At 36.6% G+C, this 13,575-nt stretch overlaps 3 protein-coding genes across 4 annotated transcripts; 2 read left to right on the forward strand and 1 right to left on the reverse strand.

The window, feature by feature from the left end:
* Positions 1–715: 715 nt before the first annotated feature.
* Positions 716–4,509, forward strand: LOC113672137 (ethylmalonyl-CoA decarboxylase). Its single transcript, XM_027188416.2, has 4 exons — positions 716–1,284; positions 2,011–2,229; positions 3,347–3,477; positions 3,990–4,509. Exons 1-4 carry the CDS (start codon positions 808–810, stop codon positions 4,060–4,062), a joined length of 900 nt encoding a protein of 299 aa, XP_027044217.2. The 5' UTR covers positions 716–807; the 3' UTR covers positions 4,063–4,509.
* On the reverse strand, positions 4,396–6,678 carry LOC113672138 (small ribosomal subunit protein bS16m). Its single transcript, XM_027188417.2, has 4 exons — positions 6,508–6,678; positions 6,285–6,355; positions 6,068–6,125; positions 4,396–4,979 (listed from the first exon to the last, which is right to left on the reverse strand). Exons 1-4 carry the CDS (start codon positions 6,628–6,630, stop codon positions 4,830–4,832), a joined length of 402 nt encoding a protein of 133 aa, XP_027044218.1. The 5' UTR covers positions 6,631–6,678; the 3' UTR covers positions 4,396–4,829.
* A 25-nt stretch (positions 6,679–6,703) lies between these two features.
* On the forward strand, positions 6,704–13,073 carry LOC113672132 (molecular chaperone MKKS). Of its 2 annotated transcripts, XM_089205190.1 has the most exons (9): positions 6,715–6,902; positions 7,036–7,127; positions 7,620–7,799; positions 8,159–8,390; positions 8,822–9,235; positions 9,968–10,122; positions 10,677–10,933; positions 11,277–11,513; positions 12,152–13,073. In XM_089205190.1, exons 1-9 carry the CDS (start codon positions 6,855–6,857, stop codon positions 12,178–12,180), a joined length of 1,644 nt encoding a protein of 547 aa, XP_089061316.1. In that variant the 5' UTR covers positions 6,715–6,854; the 3' UTR covers positions 12,181–13,073. The 2 variants fall into 2 exon arrangements, with proteins under 2 accessions (XP_027044214.2, XP_089061316.1); XM_027188413.2 differs by lacking the exon at positions 12,152–13,073 and having other exon boundaries at positions 6,704–6,902; positions 11,277–11,751.
* The last annotated feature ends 502 nt before the right edge of the window (positions 13,074–13,575 follow it).

A 13,575-nucleotide genomic window follows, 5' to 3' on the forward strand; every position in this document is an offset into this window, starting at 1 on the left:
CAAAATAGCCACGTTATGGAAAATGGATCATTTCTGAATGATTAGACGGTTCTCTTATCATGTTTGTGTAAATAGTATTAACAATTGCTTTAAAAAAGTCAAACTTTCATTGTAACTCAAGCAAATGTAATAAGTATCGATGATTTAAGAAGAATAATAAAATTTTATCGTCAGTGACCGTACTATATATAGAGCAAGTGTATGTAGTTCAATTGTGAATAGCGAAAGTCGATCCTAGTATCCCGCGTGTAAACGTTTTAACAAACTTGATACTTGCCATCTTTAACACCTATAATTTCAAGTCGGACACCTGTAACCTGGACTTGTAACGATGTTTATTAAACTCATTTTCGTCTAGACTTGAAAATACAATGGTCCGAATTGTAGATTACAGGTGTAAATATTTTATTGTATGTTTTTCCTTGAAAACTCTGAGAAAAATCGAAGCTTGTTAAGGGGCGATAGAAAGGAGGTGGCGGTATCGAGGACTTCATAGTGGCAAAAAGGAGCATATAGGAGTTATATGCTTCCGTGAATCAAAGTGGCTGGGAGCTACTGAACTCGGAACATTAATTGGGCAAAACTGAGATGTCAAGTCCAACCGAGTGCATGTCGCATTTTTCTCTAAAAAAATTAGAGTATAAGGAAAATCCTCCTCTATTTCAGTCCTGTGGAGGGCATCTATGAGGAGGAGAACTAGGTATGACTTTTTCAGGCTCCTGACTCCTACCTCGGCCAATATGGCGGCTGAAATTTGTGTCTTTTGACTAATTTTCGCCGATCGTGATTGAATGATATTGAAGAATCATGCATTTTCATTTCCCAAGAATTAGAGTCGCTAGGAATAATTTTACAAGGTTACTTTGCTCTGCGCCAAGAATCGGAGACAATTTCTTTGACGAAACTGAGGTACGAGAGAAATTTAGAGTGCTAGGGACCGGTGATGTGACTCTATCCAAGCTAACAGGGAATAACAAAGGAGTTGCAGTGATATCTCTTACCAATCCTACAAGAAAAAATGCACTTACAGGGTACATGATGGTTAAACTTGCAGAAGTAGTTGACGAACTTGAGCAATGGCAGCATGGAAAAGCTGTTGTTTTGCATGGCAGTGAAGGGTCTTTTTGTTCAGGGGCTGATTTGAGTGTAATAAAGGCGATCAATACCCCAGAAGAAGGACAATTAATGTGTGCTTTTATGCAAAGAACTCTGAGTCGCCTGGGAAGACTTCCTCTTGTCAGCGTGGCAGCTATTGGAGGAAAAGCGTTTGGTGGAGGAGCTGAGGTAAGTAGTTTAAATGCATAAAGAGGGTAGCTTAAGGGCAGTCATACCAAAACGCTGAACGCAGATCGTGCAGGCAACGCAGACTGTGTACACCGCGCAGACCGCACTTTGTTCGCGGGAGAATTTCGACTGTTACTGCTCGCGAGACACTGACAAATTCATTCATAACCTATCACACAAACGACTCCAATTTCACCAGTATTTTGCGGTTTTTTCTTTTCTGCCTGAAAAAAAAATTACGTTTTCTCACTTGTCAAATTTTATTTTACGTCTCGGTGGACGTTAAAAGGAAGTTAAAAAAAAACTTTGCTGGGAACTGGTTTTGATTGGGTGACGAGCAGTAATAAACAGCAAACGAGTGCCTTTTGATTTCTGCTCCCACTTCCCGCCCTCTCCCGATCCCATTTCTCCCGGGCTCCAGCCCCCTGCCCCCCTCCACTCCTGAGTACTGATTAAATATCATCCAAAAACATATTCGGAGACCCTAATAAGAAACTATTTTGCCACAAGTTATTTGTTTGTTTTTTGGTTGGTACAAAGAATGAAACTATCTCCCATAGGCGAGACGAACGGATCATCTGATGACGTTTCTTTCTAGGGTATGACTAATGGATGTAACTTAGGTAAAGAGGATCATGAATTGTTTAGTGCTTTGCTGACCAGACTGCATTGTTCTTCTTGTTGATAATTTGGTGTCAAGCAAATCTTATCTTCTTCCTTCACCAGTTATCATTAGCATGTGACTTCAGACTCATGTCACAGGATGCAGAGATCAGGTTTGTTCAGGTCAAGATGGGTTTGTCACCAGGGTGGGGTGGTGGTGCAAGGCTTGTCAGGTTACTAGGGAAACAGAAAGCACTGCAGCTACTGGGAAGAGGAGAAAAGGTTACCCTTCCACATGCACTTCAACTGGGACTGGTTGATGGTGAGCTACCAAATACAAAGGTAATTACTGATACTTTCTCTACCGATATTATATATGTTTCATTTTATTAATAACCTTACTTTTATCTTGATATTTAAGATCTTGTAATGATTAACACAGCAATTAAATGATCTGGTATGTGTACACATTGTTATGGCAAGGTTGAGTATGTTAGGGCTGTCAGAATCAAACCAAGTTGTCTCACAAGAGTTGTAAACACACTCACAAGCCAGCAAGTCAAGGTGTTTTAAAACTGTATAATGTTTTTTGTCTGTTTTAGTTTCCATTTACATATCCTATGAACATTTCAATGTTTGTGTGGTTATTTTGTATGGTAGCAGTTGTCTATTAATTGTTTTCCTGTGAAATGTTGTGCAGACAATAAACTGACAGACAGCCAGCCAATATTGATCTCATAGCTCACACTTGACATTTGACAGTTTTACTGTAATCAAAATGTGGGAGGTACCTGTTGTTTGGGATCATGCAAATGGATACTGTGGGGAGAGGCTCACCTCCCCCCCCCCCCCCTACTGTGGTACAGACTTGATTCTCAAACTTGGCATCACACAAAGATAGAGTTTGTTGTTGGATCTTGCCCTTGCACATAGTTTTTCCGTCAGCCATGAAAACCAGCATTGCAAATTTTAATTTTATTTGAGCTACCTAATGGATGATCAAGTGATAATTCTAATGTAGTGATCCCATGTTTTCTCATGTTATTATTTCTCTTGATATTGCATCTTAAAAAAATGATCAGTTTAAGAGCAGATCTCAGGTTTAGTCAGTGGAGTGGTAGCCCAACATTCAGCATAGAATTGTATAGAACAATCCTTTTTTTGTAATTTTGAACCCATCACTTTGTTGAAAAACTACCTCTATAAAAAGTCACAAGAACAAAGAACTACCATGAAATTGTTGGGGAACCTTAAACCAAAGGTATGCTGTGGTATACTAACTGTGCCATTCCACCCACAGAACCTAAATCTGTAGAAGTACAGTATTTGTTTTCATCCTCTTGCTGAAGAAGCTTGAGTTCATTTAAGCATTGTTAGTTGAATAAAAAAATAAATTTGTTGCATTTTTATATCCTACAAATTAAAAAATCATAGTTAATTACAAGTTCTTTTCTTATAGGATGTGGTTACTGGAAGTTGCAACTGGTTGTCAGAGTTCCTAGCAGCAGACACTTCAGTTCTGAGAGCTATTAAGAATGTTGTATCAATAGGAGACAACTCAAGGCTTAAAGATGAACTGGACATTGAGAGGTAGGTTTCTATGTCAATGTGTGCAAGTTGACATGATTGTTATTATAAGGAAGTGATAGTCAAAACAGAATCATTTCCACTCACAGTCACATGTACCAAGGAATAAGAACATCATATTACAGTCACCAGCTAATGTCGGTGGTTGTACTTTATAACTACCAAATAAATTAACAAGTAAAATCTCAACAGGTGTTTACTAAGAACAAGCTTTCAAGTCCCCTTAATCCAAGATATCTATCGCAATTAATGCTAGTTGTATTTCTGAGCACATTTTTGTACATTGGGTGCACAGTTATGGCATAAAATGGAAAACTTCAATTCTGTGGAACCTGACATTAAGCAGTCACCCTGTGGGAATGCCAGGTTTGACTGTACATGACTATTCATGTAGAAATTCCGTTATTCAATACCATTAGGTGCTGAATAGTATAATAATGATAATATTAGGATTATCATAATGGAATTTTCCCAGATGGTAATAATATTAATGTTAGTATTTCATTTTATTGCAGATCAATTTTTTCAACATTATTTGGAGCAGAAGCTAATAGGAAAGCTTTGGAAAATTCAAGAAAACACAAATAGCATAATGTTTTGTAAATGAAGTAATTTAAATCCAATTAAATTGTTATCAAAAGTAGTTTTATTTCAAAGGTGTGTTCGTCCCTTCACTTTGAAGAGTGAGAGAGAGATAAAGAGTGTATGTAACTCAAGCATATACATCAGAAGCTTTTGTTCTGATTAATGTCCAAACATGTCAGACTTCCTGCAAAACCTCCATGCGTATCACTAAAAATGTACACATCAGTAAGTTCTATAAAATTAAAAATACACATACCATAATGTTACTATAATTATAATATACCAGTGCGTAAAATTAAATTGAACTATAAGGTGAGCAACTGATTTAGACAAATGTTTGTATTTTGAAGCCTTTTATTTGTCCTCTTACAAACTTAGGTCAAAATAACTTCTTCCAATTTGCAAAAAGAATGTATTTATTTTACAGGATTAAAATAACCATAGCTGTAACACCTTTGATGCTTCCATTGTAGTTTACTAATATGTTCATGTACTCACATGAGTCTAACTCGATGATTCCCAGTTGTAATTGAAAATAAAAAATCTGAGGATGTCTAGTTAGACTGATGAAGCAACAATAAGTGCAAGAAGTAAAGCATTTTGATGCTGATGTTTGCTTCCACCCATCACGACATCATGACCAGAGGAAATGATTCTCTTCAGTCCTACATGTGATGATACAGCTCCTGATATCACTTTGAGAAAACTTGACAGCACTTGGAAACATTTTTCAGGAATCTGTCTTTTTGCAATTCTTTTTTGATACCAATTTAACTCTCAGTGCCTTTTTCAGTATCTTCAGCTTCTTCATCTTTTTCTGCCTCATCCAAAGCATCTAAGGTTAGAGCTCCCACGGCAAGAGCCTCACGGTTCCTTGCTGCTGTAACCAGGCTGCGAGGATGAGGTGGAAGAATTCCAGCCTTATGAAGAGAAATTAGTTTGTTTCTGATAAGTTAAAATACTCTGTTGACATTTAATTGTACTATTGAGTTAATGTCAGTGATAGTTTGGGTGATAAGTCCACACCTTTTCAAAGGCTTCTAGTTCAGAACAAAATGGTGCACAACATGCTAAGAAGTATTATTATACAGATATAGATGAAATACAGGAATTTCTCTTTTTCAAAAAAAATGATGTCGTCACTGTATAAGGGAAAATACTGAACTAATACATATAAATAAGTAGCACATCATGGTAACCAGATTTACTGATCCATCGGTAAAGGGGCCAACAGATTGAAACAGACCAATAACGATTGACTAACGCCACTTGAGTCTTGCAGCCCATTGCATCAGAGCTAGAATGACCAATTGGTTTACACAAACTGGACTTAGTACATGTGACTTACATCAACTATTCAACAGACTCTGATGATGACTTTCACTCAGGTTGTTGAAATGACAGTCACCACTACTAACAAGAGTACTTCCCAGGACTACACTCACTCAGACAATCAGACTTCACTATAAAATGTTTCCCCCACACTTAAACCATTTACTGTATCATGGTGATTTTACTTTTCAATGAGAATTTTTTTCATTTATCAATATTTCCATGATGAATTCAACTTTTTGCACAAAGAAGGGTAAATATTTTTCAAAGAGTGCTTGTTTTATTCTCATGTGAAAGTTGAAGTTGTGTGAGCTGAGTTTACATGCAGGTGATCTAGTATGTATTCAGTCCTCTTAAAAAGTGTTTAAAATTGTTTTAGATTGATATATCAGTATCAGTATAATAATACACAGAACATTACATGTCTGCCTGTGGATACGAATTTATATTCTAGTGATAAAAAAAATATATCTCTTACAGAAAAGAGATAACTATGCAACCACTATCATGCAATATCCTTACCCAAGACTCAAGCCCCAGAATAATATACCCCAATTTGGTCACATGCCCATTTGGGCTAAATACAGGAGTGCTGTGGCCAAGAATTATGTACCCAGGAAAAACCTGCCTCAAGGGGGAAGAACTTATTTCAAGCCAAAATTTGTCATCAACTTACCAGGCCTAATAAAATGGCCACTGGTCGGGAAGGTCTAGCTCCAACTGATAACCAGTATCTGAAAAAAATGCATTAAAGAGGATATCACGATCACATTGAAATTTCAGGTGTACTCACTACTTGAAAGGTATGGAGAGGGTATAGACAAAAGCTTATAAGCTACTGATATGGATCAATAATATTAAATAAAAATTCAGCGCATTTTTATAGACCTTACCTTATTCTGTCCATATTTAGGCTCACTAGCTTTTCATTTCGAGTGTTTGGCAAAGGATCATAAGTTCCCACCTAGGAATATGATTTCCACATTTCAATGAAAGCACAAATACAAAATTGCACCGACAACAGTTCCAATCCAGGCATGTACATCGACACACAACCATCTAATTTTCTCCGTCTTCAAGGAACTTTTTTCCTTTTAACTAAAGTACGATATATACCTGCTCAAGAGCTCCATAGTTTCGGGGTCGTTTCCTGTTCGTTGCCACAATATGAAAGAAAGGTCTGTTCTTGCAGCCATAAAGAGCGAAACGCAACGTAACGATAGTTTTAAGCTTCTTCATGTTCAGCGGGAAAGATGGCCGATTACAAGAAATCTACCAGGCTTTCCTTAAGTAAACGCGTAGGATCTGGTAGGAGTAGAACCCAGACTCTTTCCAAACGGAGAAAACAATATGGCGGCGGATGTGACACTTCGAACGTCTGTTGTAGAGATGTAGGTAAATTTACTTCAATGTCATGAAAGGAGCGATGAAATTCAGAGATAACTGTGCGTTTCAAGTTCTTGATGGGGGATAAAAGTAATTCTTCGAGAATTTCTTCGAAGACTTCTCAGGTATTCCACTGTATGGCATGCATCATCATGATGCCAGTTGTTTAATTTGCAGTATGTAGAGTTGATTTTTAAGAGTTCTTTAGATCATTAAGCTTACTCTTATAGAATTTAGTGTTTTTTTTATTTTAACTAGGTTTTGGTGCAGCCTCTGGATGATTCAAAAATAAGAAATTTGCTGCATACTTTAGAGGATTTAGTGAAATCATCTCTTGGACCTTCTGGCAGGTTGTTGTTTTTTTCACATTGCATTTGTGTCTGGAAAGTCAACTATTTAGCATTTCTGCCAAAGTTCTTTTAATCAAATGCGAGTGATTTACCCTTAAACATCTACCCAGCTCGGCTCAGCTGAGTGCTTTTTTGGGTCATTGAAAAGTACAAAGTGTGGACAAGGAACTTGGGACTGTGGACTACGTGGACTACCATTTAGTACCGTCCTTAAACATACTTTTTGGGAATGAGATATTAAGAAAATCAACAATGTTGTTTTTGTTTCTAGATTCCTCTTTTGTGATCTGCACAATGCTTAAGCTTTTAATTCTGTAACATCAAAATGTGGTTCATGTTCTGCATCTGGTCCACAGTTCCCAGTCCATGATTTAGAAAATATATTTTTTAAGGTGGAGCTTGAAAAATGTTGTTATGTTGATGTTTTCTCCAACTTTGCTTATTACTTTGGTATTTATCATCAATAATGAATTCTGTACATCACCTTTACAGACTAAAGTTCTTTCAGACATCTGGAGGTGGTCATGTTACTGTAACATCAACATCGAGCAAAATTCTTCATAGTTTGTCTGGGTTGTCACATCCTATATCAAGGTTGATTCTCTCTGCTGTAAGAGGGCATCTAGATGCCTATAATGATGGTGGTTTGAGGACAGCATTGCTTATGTTAAGGTAACTCTCTGGCTTAAAATCTACAGCAAAAAGATCACATTTTAAGATCTCATAAGTAATTCTCCTTACTGTCTGCCAAACAATTCTTATTATGTTAGTTCGGAGAATGAAGTATTGGATCAATTGGTAATTCCATAATTGCTACTTTTCTTAATTCTCATCACTTGTCTACATGATATTGTATAGATATAGTAAGAAGAAATTCTGTCTTGGTCACTTATGGGAGTTGAAGGTTAAGCCCTTGTCATTTATCAGGTCATGCTGACTGCAGGCTAGTATATTTACCTCATATGGTTATATTTACTGTACAATTTACATTTTTTAATGCAATCTTTTTCAAATTAACTCAATTTTATTAGCTTGATACAATCAGCCATTGACATGCAAATTCCAAGAGTGCTAGTGACACAGATCTTTGAACATTCTCTGGAAGTCTTGTCTGATCACCTTGAATCATGTCACTGGAAAATGAAGATGGATATTGGACACATGAAAAGCATGATGTCTGTTGTGAACAGTATTATTGGAACCAAATCTGCTTGTCATCTTAGTGAATCAGAAAAGCAATATATCAGTGTGTTACTGATCAAGGTAGGATAGTTGATAAGTCTTTCTTCATGTACAGTACTTTTTGTAGCACAACAATAAACTGATTGATATGGATTAATTTTATTAATAATTGTCAATTGTAGTTATACTTCCTAGTGGAAGCCTATAGTCAATATTTTATTAAGGAAATCACCTATAGGATAGAAAGATACAGTACTGTAGGATTATGTACCTCTAGTACTGAGGCATGAAGAAAGCTACTTGATATATTGCATTCAGGAAAGAACTGCATGTACTCTGCAGCCAGGCTACATGTTTATACTGAAGTTTATCATCAGTTACACAACCTGACAAATAAAAAGAATATTTTTCCATGCACCAAATGATTGACATAGTTAGAACAGATTCAAAAGGATGATTGTTAATGAAATTTATTTTTGTATTTACATTTATCTGTCATGTTTTGATTTTAGGCTTTTCTCCAATCTTTGCCAAGTAAGACATGTAAAGATTCTTCCTGTTCACCTTTGGCACCTCTTCCAGTCCAAATAGTAACTTGTGAGGGAGATCCTGTGAATGAATCCAAAATTTTACTAGGTGTCCTTTTACAAGCCCCTGATATTCCTACCTTTCGACAAAACAAGACCCTTGTAAGCCCTGCTGCCAAGGTTGCTTTATACAATGTATCAATGGCAGGAGACACTGATGAATGGTTCAGTGATAGTGTGAAGACAGAGGCAACAATGTTTAGGCATGATGCTAACATAGAAAGTGCAACTGTGCGTCAAATGCTAAAGGTTGCTGATTGGTTGATTAGTACTGGGGTGGCTGTTATTGCTTGCCAGAAGTGTGTACATCCTGCAGTCAAGCAATATTTGCGAGATAAGGTTTGCATTTTTTCTTTAGTCTTGAGTGAAAACAAAGTTTTGATTTGAACTTTGTGGATGAGTATTCATTGATATATAAATTTTCTGTTTTTTTTTTACTTGCTGAGGCTTGTGAAGCTTAAGCACTGGTAATGAATTACTTTAAATACTTGAAATAACCTCAAGAGATATCAGCATTTATTTAAGGGTGGTGCTTGTTTAATTTTTTCCAAATCTTGGCCAGACAAAAGGTTTTTTTTTTCTGCAATATGAAATCTGTATACTAACAACAGCACAGACTGAGAGTGTGTTACAAAGCTTATCCATAAGTTGTGGTCACATAGCACAGCTAGTGCTCACAGTTACCTTAATTCCAAACTCTAGCATGTTCACAAACTGAGAAATTATGGTGATATGTGCAAATTATAAACTGCAATATAATTATACTCTTAAAGAGTGTGGCAAACATGATTACAGAAGAAAAAAAAAAAGAAAAAGAAAATCAGGGGAAAGAGAGAGGGGGGTTGCTAGAAAAAGGGTTCTTCTTAAAAATTTGATATGTTAGTAGAGGTGCCTATTGAATGAGGGGTGCTAATTTATGAGAATTTACGGGTGAGAATTTACGCTAAAAGAGTTTCAAAACTCTTTTTCATTTCTATTTTAAAGTGTAGGTCACAATACTGCGGGATTGGCTTGATGTAACACAAAGTCATCAAGTGTAACTCAATTTTGTCCTTGTTTGAATTTTTTAAGGGTGCTTTGGTGATTGATCGTGTCTCGATTGTTCACATTACGGCTGTACAGAGACTGACTGGGGCTGTACTCTTGAGCACTTTCACCATGGACATTCCTGTGTCAAACTTTGGACTACTGGAGAGGATTGAACATATGGTGTTAAATAACAAGAGGTCTGTTTGAGTTTATCCTCTGTCACGACATGTATGGACTGGAAGTGAACCACTAACATCATCATTATTAGTAATATTAGTATGTCATGCTTAAGTTTATTTCTCATCATCCTGCTGCCATCATTACCATCTGTTTAATTTCTTGTGGATCTTGATATGGCTTCACTTGGCCAGGGTTGTCAAAAAGATTTTGAGTAAGCAGACTGTGATACAAAGTAGGCTGCAGAATGTCATGGCTCCATGATGAAAATTGAGCCACAAGCATTTGATATAACTGGCATGTTTTTTAGAGCAGTTTTTCTGAGAAATGCACCAGTTGCCAACTTATTTTAACAACCCTGCATGCCTTTTTTTCTGTTACCAAGTCTTTGCTTGGCCTTCAGCTATCAATTAGACAACAAATTAAGCAGGTTTTTACTTTTTATTCAAATGACTCATCTTAAAAAAAATGCTCATAAACCATAATCTACAACAATTGTACACATGATGCTCACTTTCTATCGAGAGAAATTAAAAAATGTTGGCTTTCAGTAATGTGATTTCTTTGTGCACAGCTACATTCATCTGTTTCCTCAACCATCATTAAAATCATCTCCCGTGTGCACTCTTGTGCTGTGTGCGCCAGATGAAACTTCCCTTGAAGAGCTCAAGACAGTTTGCCAAGCATCCATCATTGCATTACATGAGACACTTAAACAACCATATGTCTTTCCTGGTGCTGGCTGTCTGGACACACACTTAGCATCAGTGCTAAGAATGTATGGGAAAAACTGTAGTTCAGAGAAATCCAGAGATCTTGGCTGCTCTAAAGGTAAAAAGTTTGACATTGTTACATAGTTTGGTAAGTCATTCTATTGGAGATCTGCAGCAACCACTTTATCCACTCAAATTTCTTAGTATGAAAATGGCTTGTTGAAGAATACTTGTTATTTTTTGGGACAGTGATGTGTTTTGATTATTACAGATATACAATCATGTAAATTGTTCAAAAAGTTTTTCTAATCTCCCACATTTCTGCCTTAGGTTTTCCTTTAAGGTGCATTCAAGTTTCATCATGATGAAAATTCATTTTAAATATTAGTTCATAACATTGCAGAATTTTTAAATTGTATCTTTGCAAGTGTTCTCTTAACTCTAGAAATGTTGTTTCTTAGGTCAGATAATTTCTGGTATCAACAATGTAGCCCTCTGCTTGGAATCCTTAGCCAAGTGCCTAGAACATGATGGTGGGATTGAGATTACTGACTCAGCCAATCACCATCATTGGAGTCTTTCTCCTGGAGCACTGGAACTGAAACCCAGCATGCCTTACTGCATGTGTGGATTGGTGTCACATGACCATTCATTGGAGTGGAGCGTGATGGGAGAAATGATCACAAATACCTCATTTGGTTCTGGGGACGAGTGTTGCACTGGAAATAGTAACAAACTATTTGAGAATGTTGTTGTGGATATTTACTCAATGAAGATAAATTCATACAGAATTGCATTTGAAACTGCTAATGCTATACTAAGAATTCAATGTATAGTAAATAGTAATGTGGTTTAAATATTACAATAGTAATTTGGTGGTAACATGATGACATGAAGATAAAAACAAAATTTACAATATAGAATCTAAACCTAGCACAACTGAGTAGTTTGCTTAATGCTGTTGTCTTACCATTTAACCCTTAACTTCCAGTAGTGATTAATGTGTTACTTCTCTCTATAATATCCATACATTATCTAGCAAACAGGTAATGAGAATACTCAGACTTATCAAGTAGAAGTGGTTATCTTGATCTAACACCAAATTCTTGTAACTAATCTACAAGGAAATGTTTAGCAGCCAGAGCAGAGGATTAACAATCAGATATTGGGAGCTAAAGAGTTACAGATGATAACATAACACATCCCAACAGACACAATGTAAAGATAATCAACTAAAATTCAACATTTAAGGTTTTTAGATATTTATTTTAAAATAGTTACCGTTAAAATTTATTAACTTTCTACTCTTGTGATTATGTTTCATTTTTTTACAAAGAAATTTTCTCTATATTTGGAAGCATTTAAAACACTCAAAGAGCAGAGGAAACGAGACACAAGATTATCTTCCCCACTACCTGTCCTTCATCTGAAGGTAGAGACGTGCGTGGAGGAAGAACTACGGGTTTTTAAATAAGAGGCATTCCATATGACGACACCGGAAGTTCGTGTTGGAATGGCACAATCGTTGGTCAGCGGATAACCTTAACTTCCGGTTGATCTTTTCTTTTCGTAGCATACGACAGCTGTTGAGTTTTATTTGGCGGTTGTACAAATATTTGTGCGTTATTTATGCATCATGGTCGTGGTGAATTAGTGAAGAAGCTTAGGAAAGCCTTAAAATAATTTATCACAGAGCTAAATGTAATACTTTTGACGCGGATAACACATGACGAGGCGATGCAACAGTCAAGTGTCGACCACGGAGAACGGGGAATTGAACATTCGTCCTCGACAGTTTTTAAAATTGGCTCTTGTGATCGGATTTATGATCGCAGTTGCTCTCATTGCTTTGTACTACAGGAACTTTTTGATAATTTTGATTATCATAGCCGTGTGGATCTCTTAACCAGCGAAGGAAACACGTCCGTAGATGCTTCACATTTGAAGATTCTCCGTTATATTGGACGACACTGTGGATGGCTTTTCAATTCGATACTGTCTTGTTTCGCCGTTCAAGTTTCAATTACAGTACTCCAGGTTGTATACTCTTGGTCGCAACAATTCGTTTTGGTCTTGAACGATCTATTTGTTTCAGACATGCCCATGGAGCAGTTAAAAAGAACGAACTATCGATTGGGTAACCCCGAAGTGATATGAAGTGCGTCTAGTCACTATGGAGTTTTCGCCTTCCCTCAGGAATGAAACTCTGTAATTAGCGTAAACAAAAAGGGACATGAAATAAATTATAAATTCATGTATCACTTTCAAAAGTAGTTACTTAGAGATTTCAATGAACGGTGGCTTCTCGAGAACTTTTTTGAATGAGATTGACAGTGCATGATGTTAAGTAGATTTAGGTCATGATCTTTAGGATGTAGCGATGAATTGAGATATACCAGTATCGATCCTTCATTCCTGTAGTCGGAATAAACTAGACAGAAGGGAATGATAGAAGTCAAAGACGTAAAACTTAACTGCATGCGCTTGTTTTTTGGTGTTTTTTTTTGGCTTTCGTTTAACATTATCATCCTATGCCTTAAGGGGTTCAGGAGTAATTACTGTATTCAATTTGACGGCTCAGCGGTTGGTTCGGATTTCAGTTAAAATACTTCTCACTTCCCACAGTTACTTTTTAATGCAGCTATGATAATATGTTATGCAAATCACCGTGAGTTTTTCTTCTTTCGATGAAACTACTGTTCCATGCTCTACTGGAGCAAAACGAATACTCAGCTGCTCACCCATCAAACGTATTGACTC

This window comes from Pocillopora damicornis, chromosome 4 (assembly GCF_964200805.1).
Source record: "Pocillopora damicornis chromosome 4, jaPocDami1.2, whole genome shotgun sequence".
NCBI lineage: Eukaryota > Metazoa > Cnidaria > Anthozoa > Scleractinia > Pocilloporidae > Pocillopora > Pocillopora damicornis.

Excerpts from the sequence above, each read along its gene's own strand:
- LOC113672132 (XM_027188413.2), top strand. The coding sequence starts at position 6,855 with ATGGGGGATAAAAGTAATTCTTCGAGAATTTCTTCGAAGACTTCTCAG. Across the intron at positions 6,903-7,035 it reads TTTCTTCGAAGACTTCTCAG|GTTTTGGTGCAGCCTCTGGA; the intron begins GTATTCCACTGT and ends TATTTTAACTAG. Across the intron at positions 8,391-8,821 it reads TCAGTGTGTTACTGATCAAG|GCTTTTCTCCAATCTTTGCC; the intron begins GTAGGATAGTTG and ends TTTTGATTTTAG.
- LOC113672137 (XM_027188416.2), top strand. The coding sequence starts at position 808 with ATGCATTTTCATTTCCCAAGAATTAGAGTCGCTAGGAATAATTTTACA. Across the intron at positions 2,230-3,346 it reads GTGAGCTACCAAATACAAAG|GATGTGGTTACTGGAAGTTG; the intron begins GTAATTACTGAT and ends CTTTTCTTATAG. Across the intron at positions 3,478-3,989 it reads GATGAACTGGACATTGAGAG|ATCAATTTTTTCAACATTAT; the intron begins GTAGGTTTCTAT and ends ATTTTATTGCAG.
- LOC113672138 (XM_027188417.2), bottom strand. The coding sequence starts at position 6,630 with ATGAAGAAGCTTAAAACTATCGTTACGTTGCGTTTCGCTCTTTATGGC. Across the intron at positions 6,126-6,284 it reads CTAAATATGGACAGAATAAG|ATACTGGTTATCAGTTGGAG; the intron begins GTAAGGTCTATA and ends CATTTTTTTCAG. Across the intron at positions 4,980-6,067 it reads TGGCCATTTTATTAGGCCTG|GCTGGAATTCTTCCACCTCA; the intron begins GTAAGTTGATGA and ends TCTCTTCATAAG.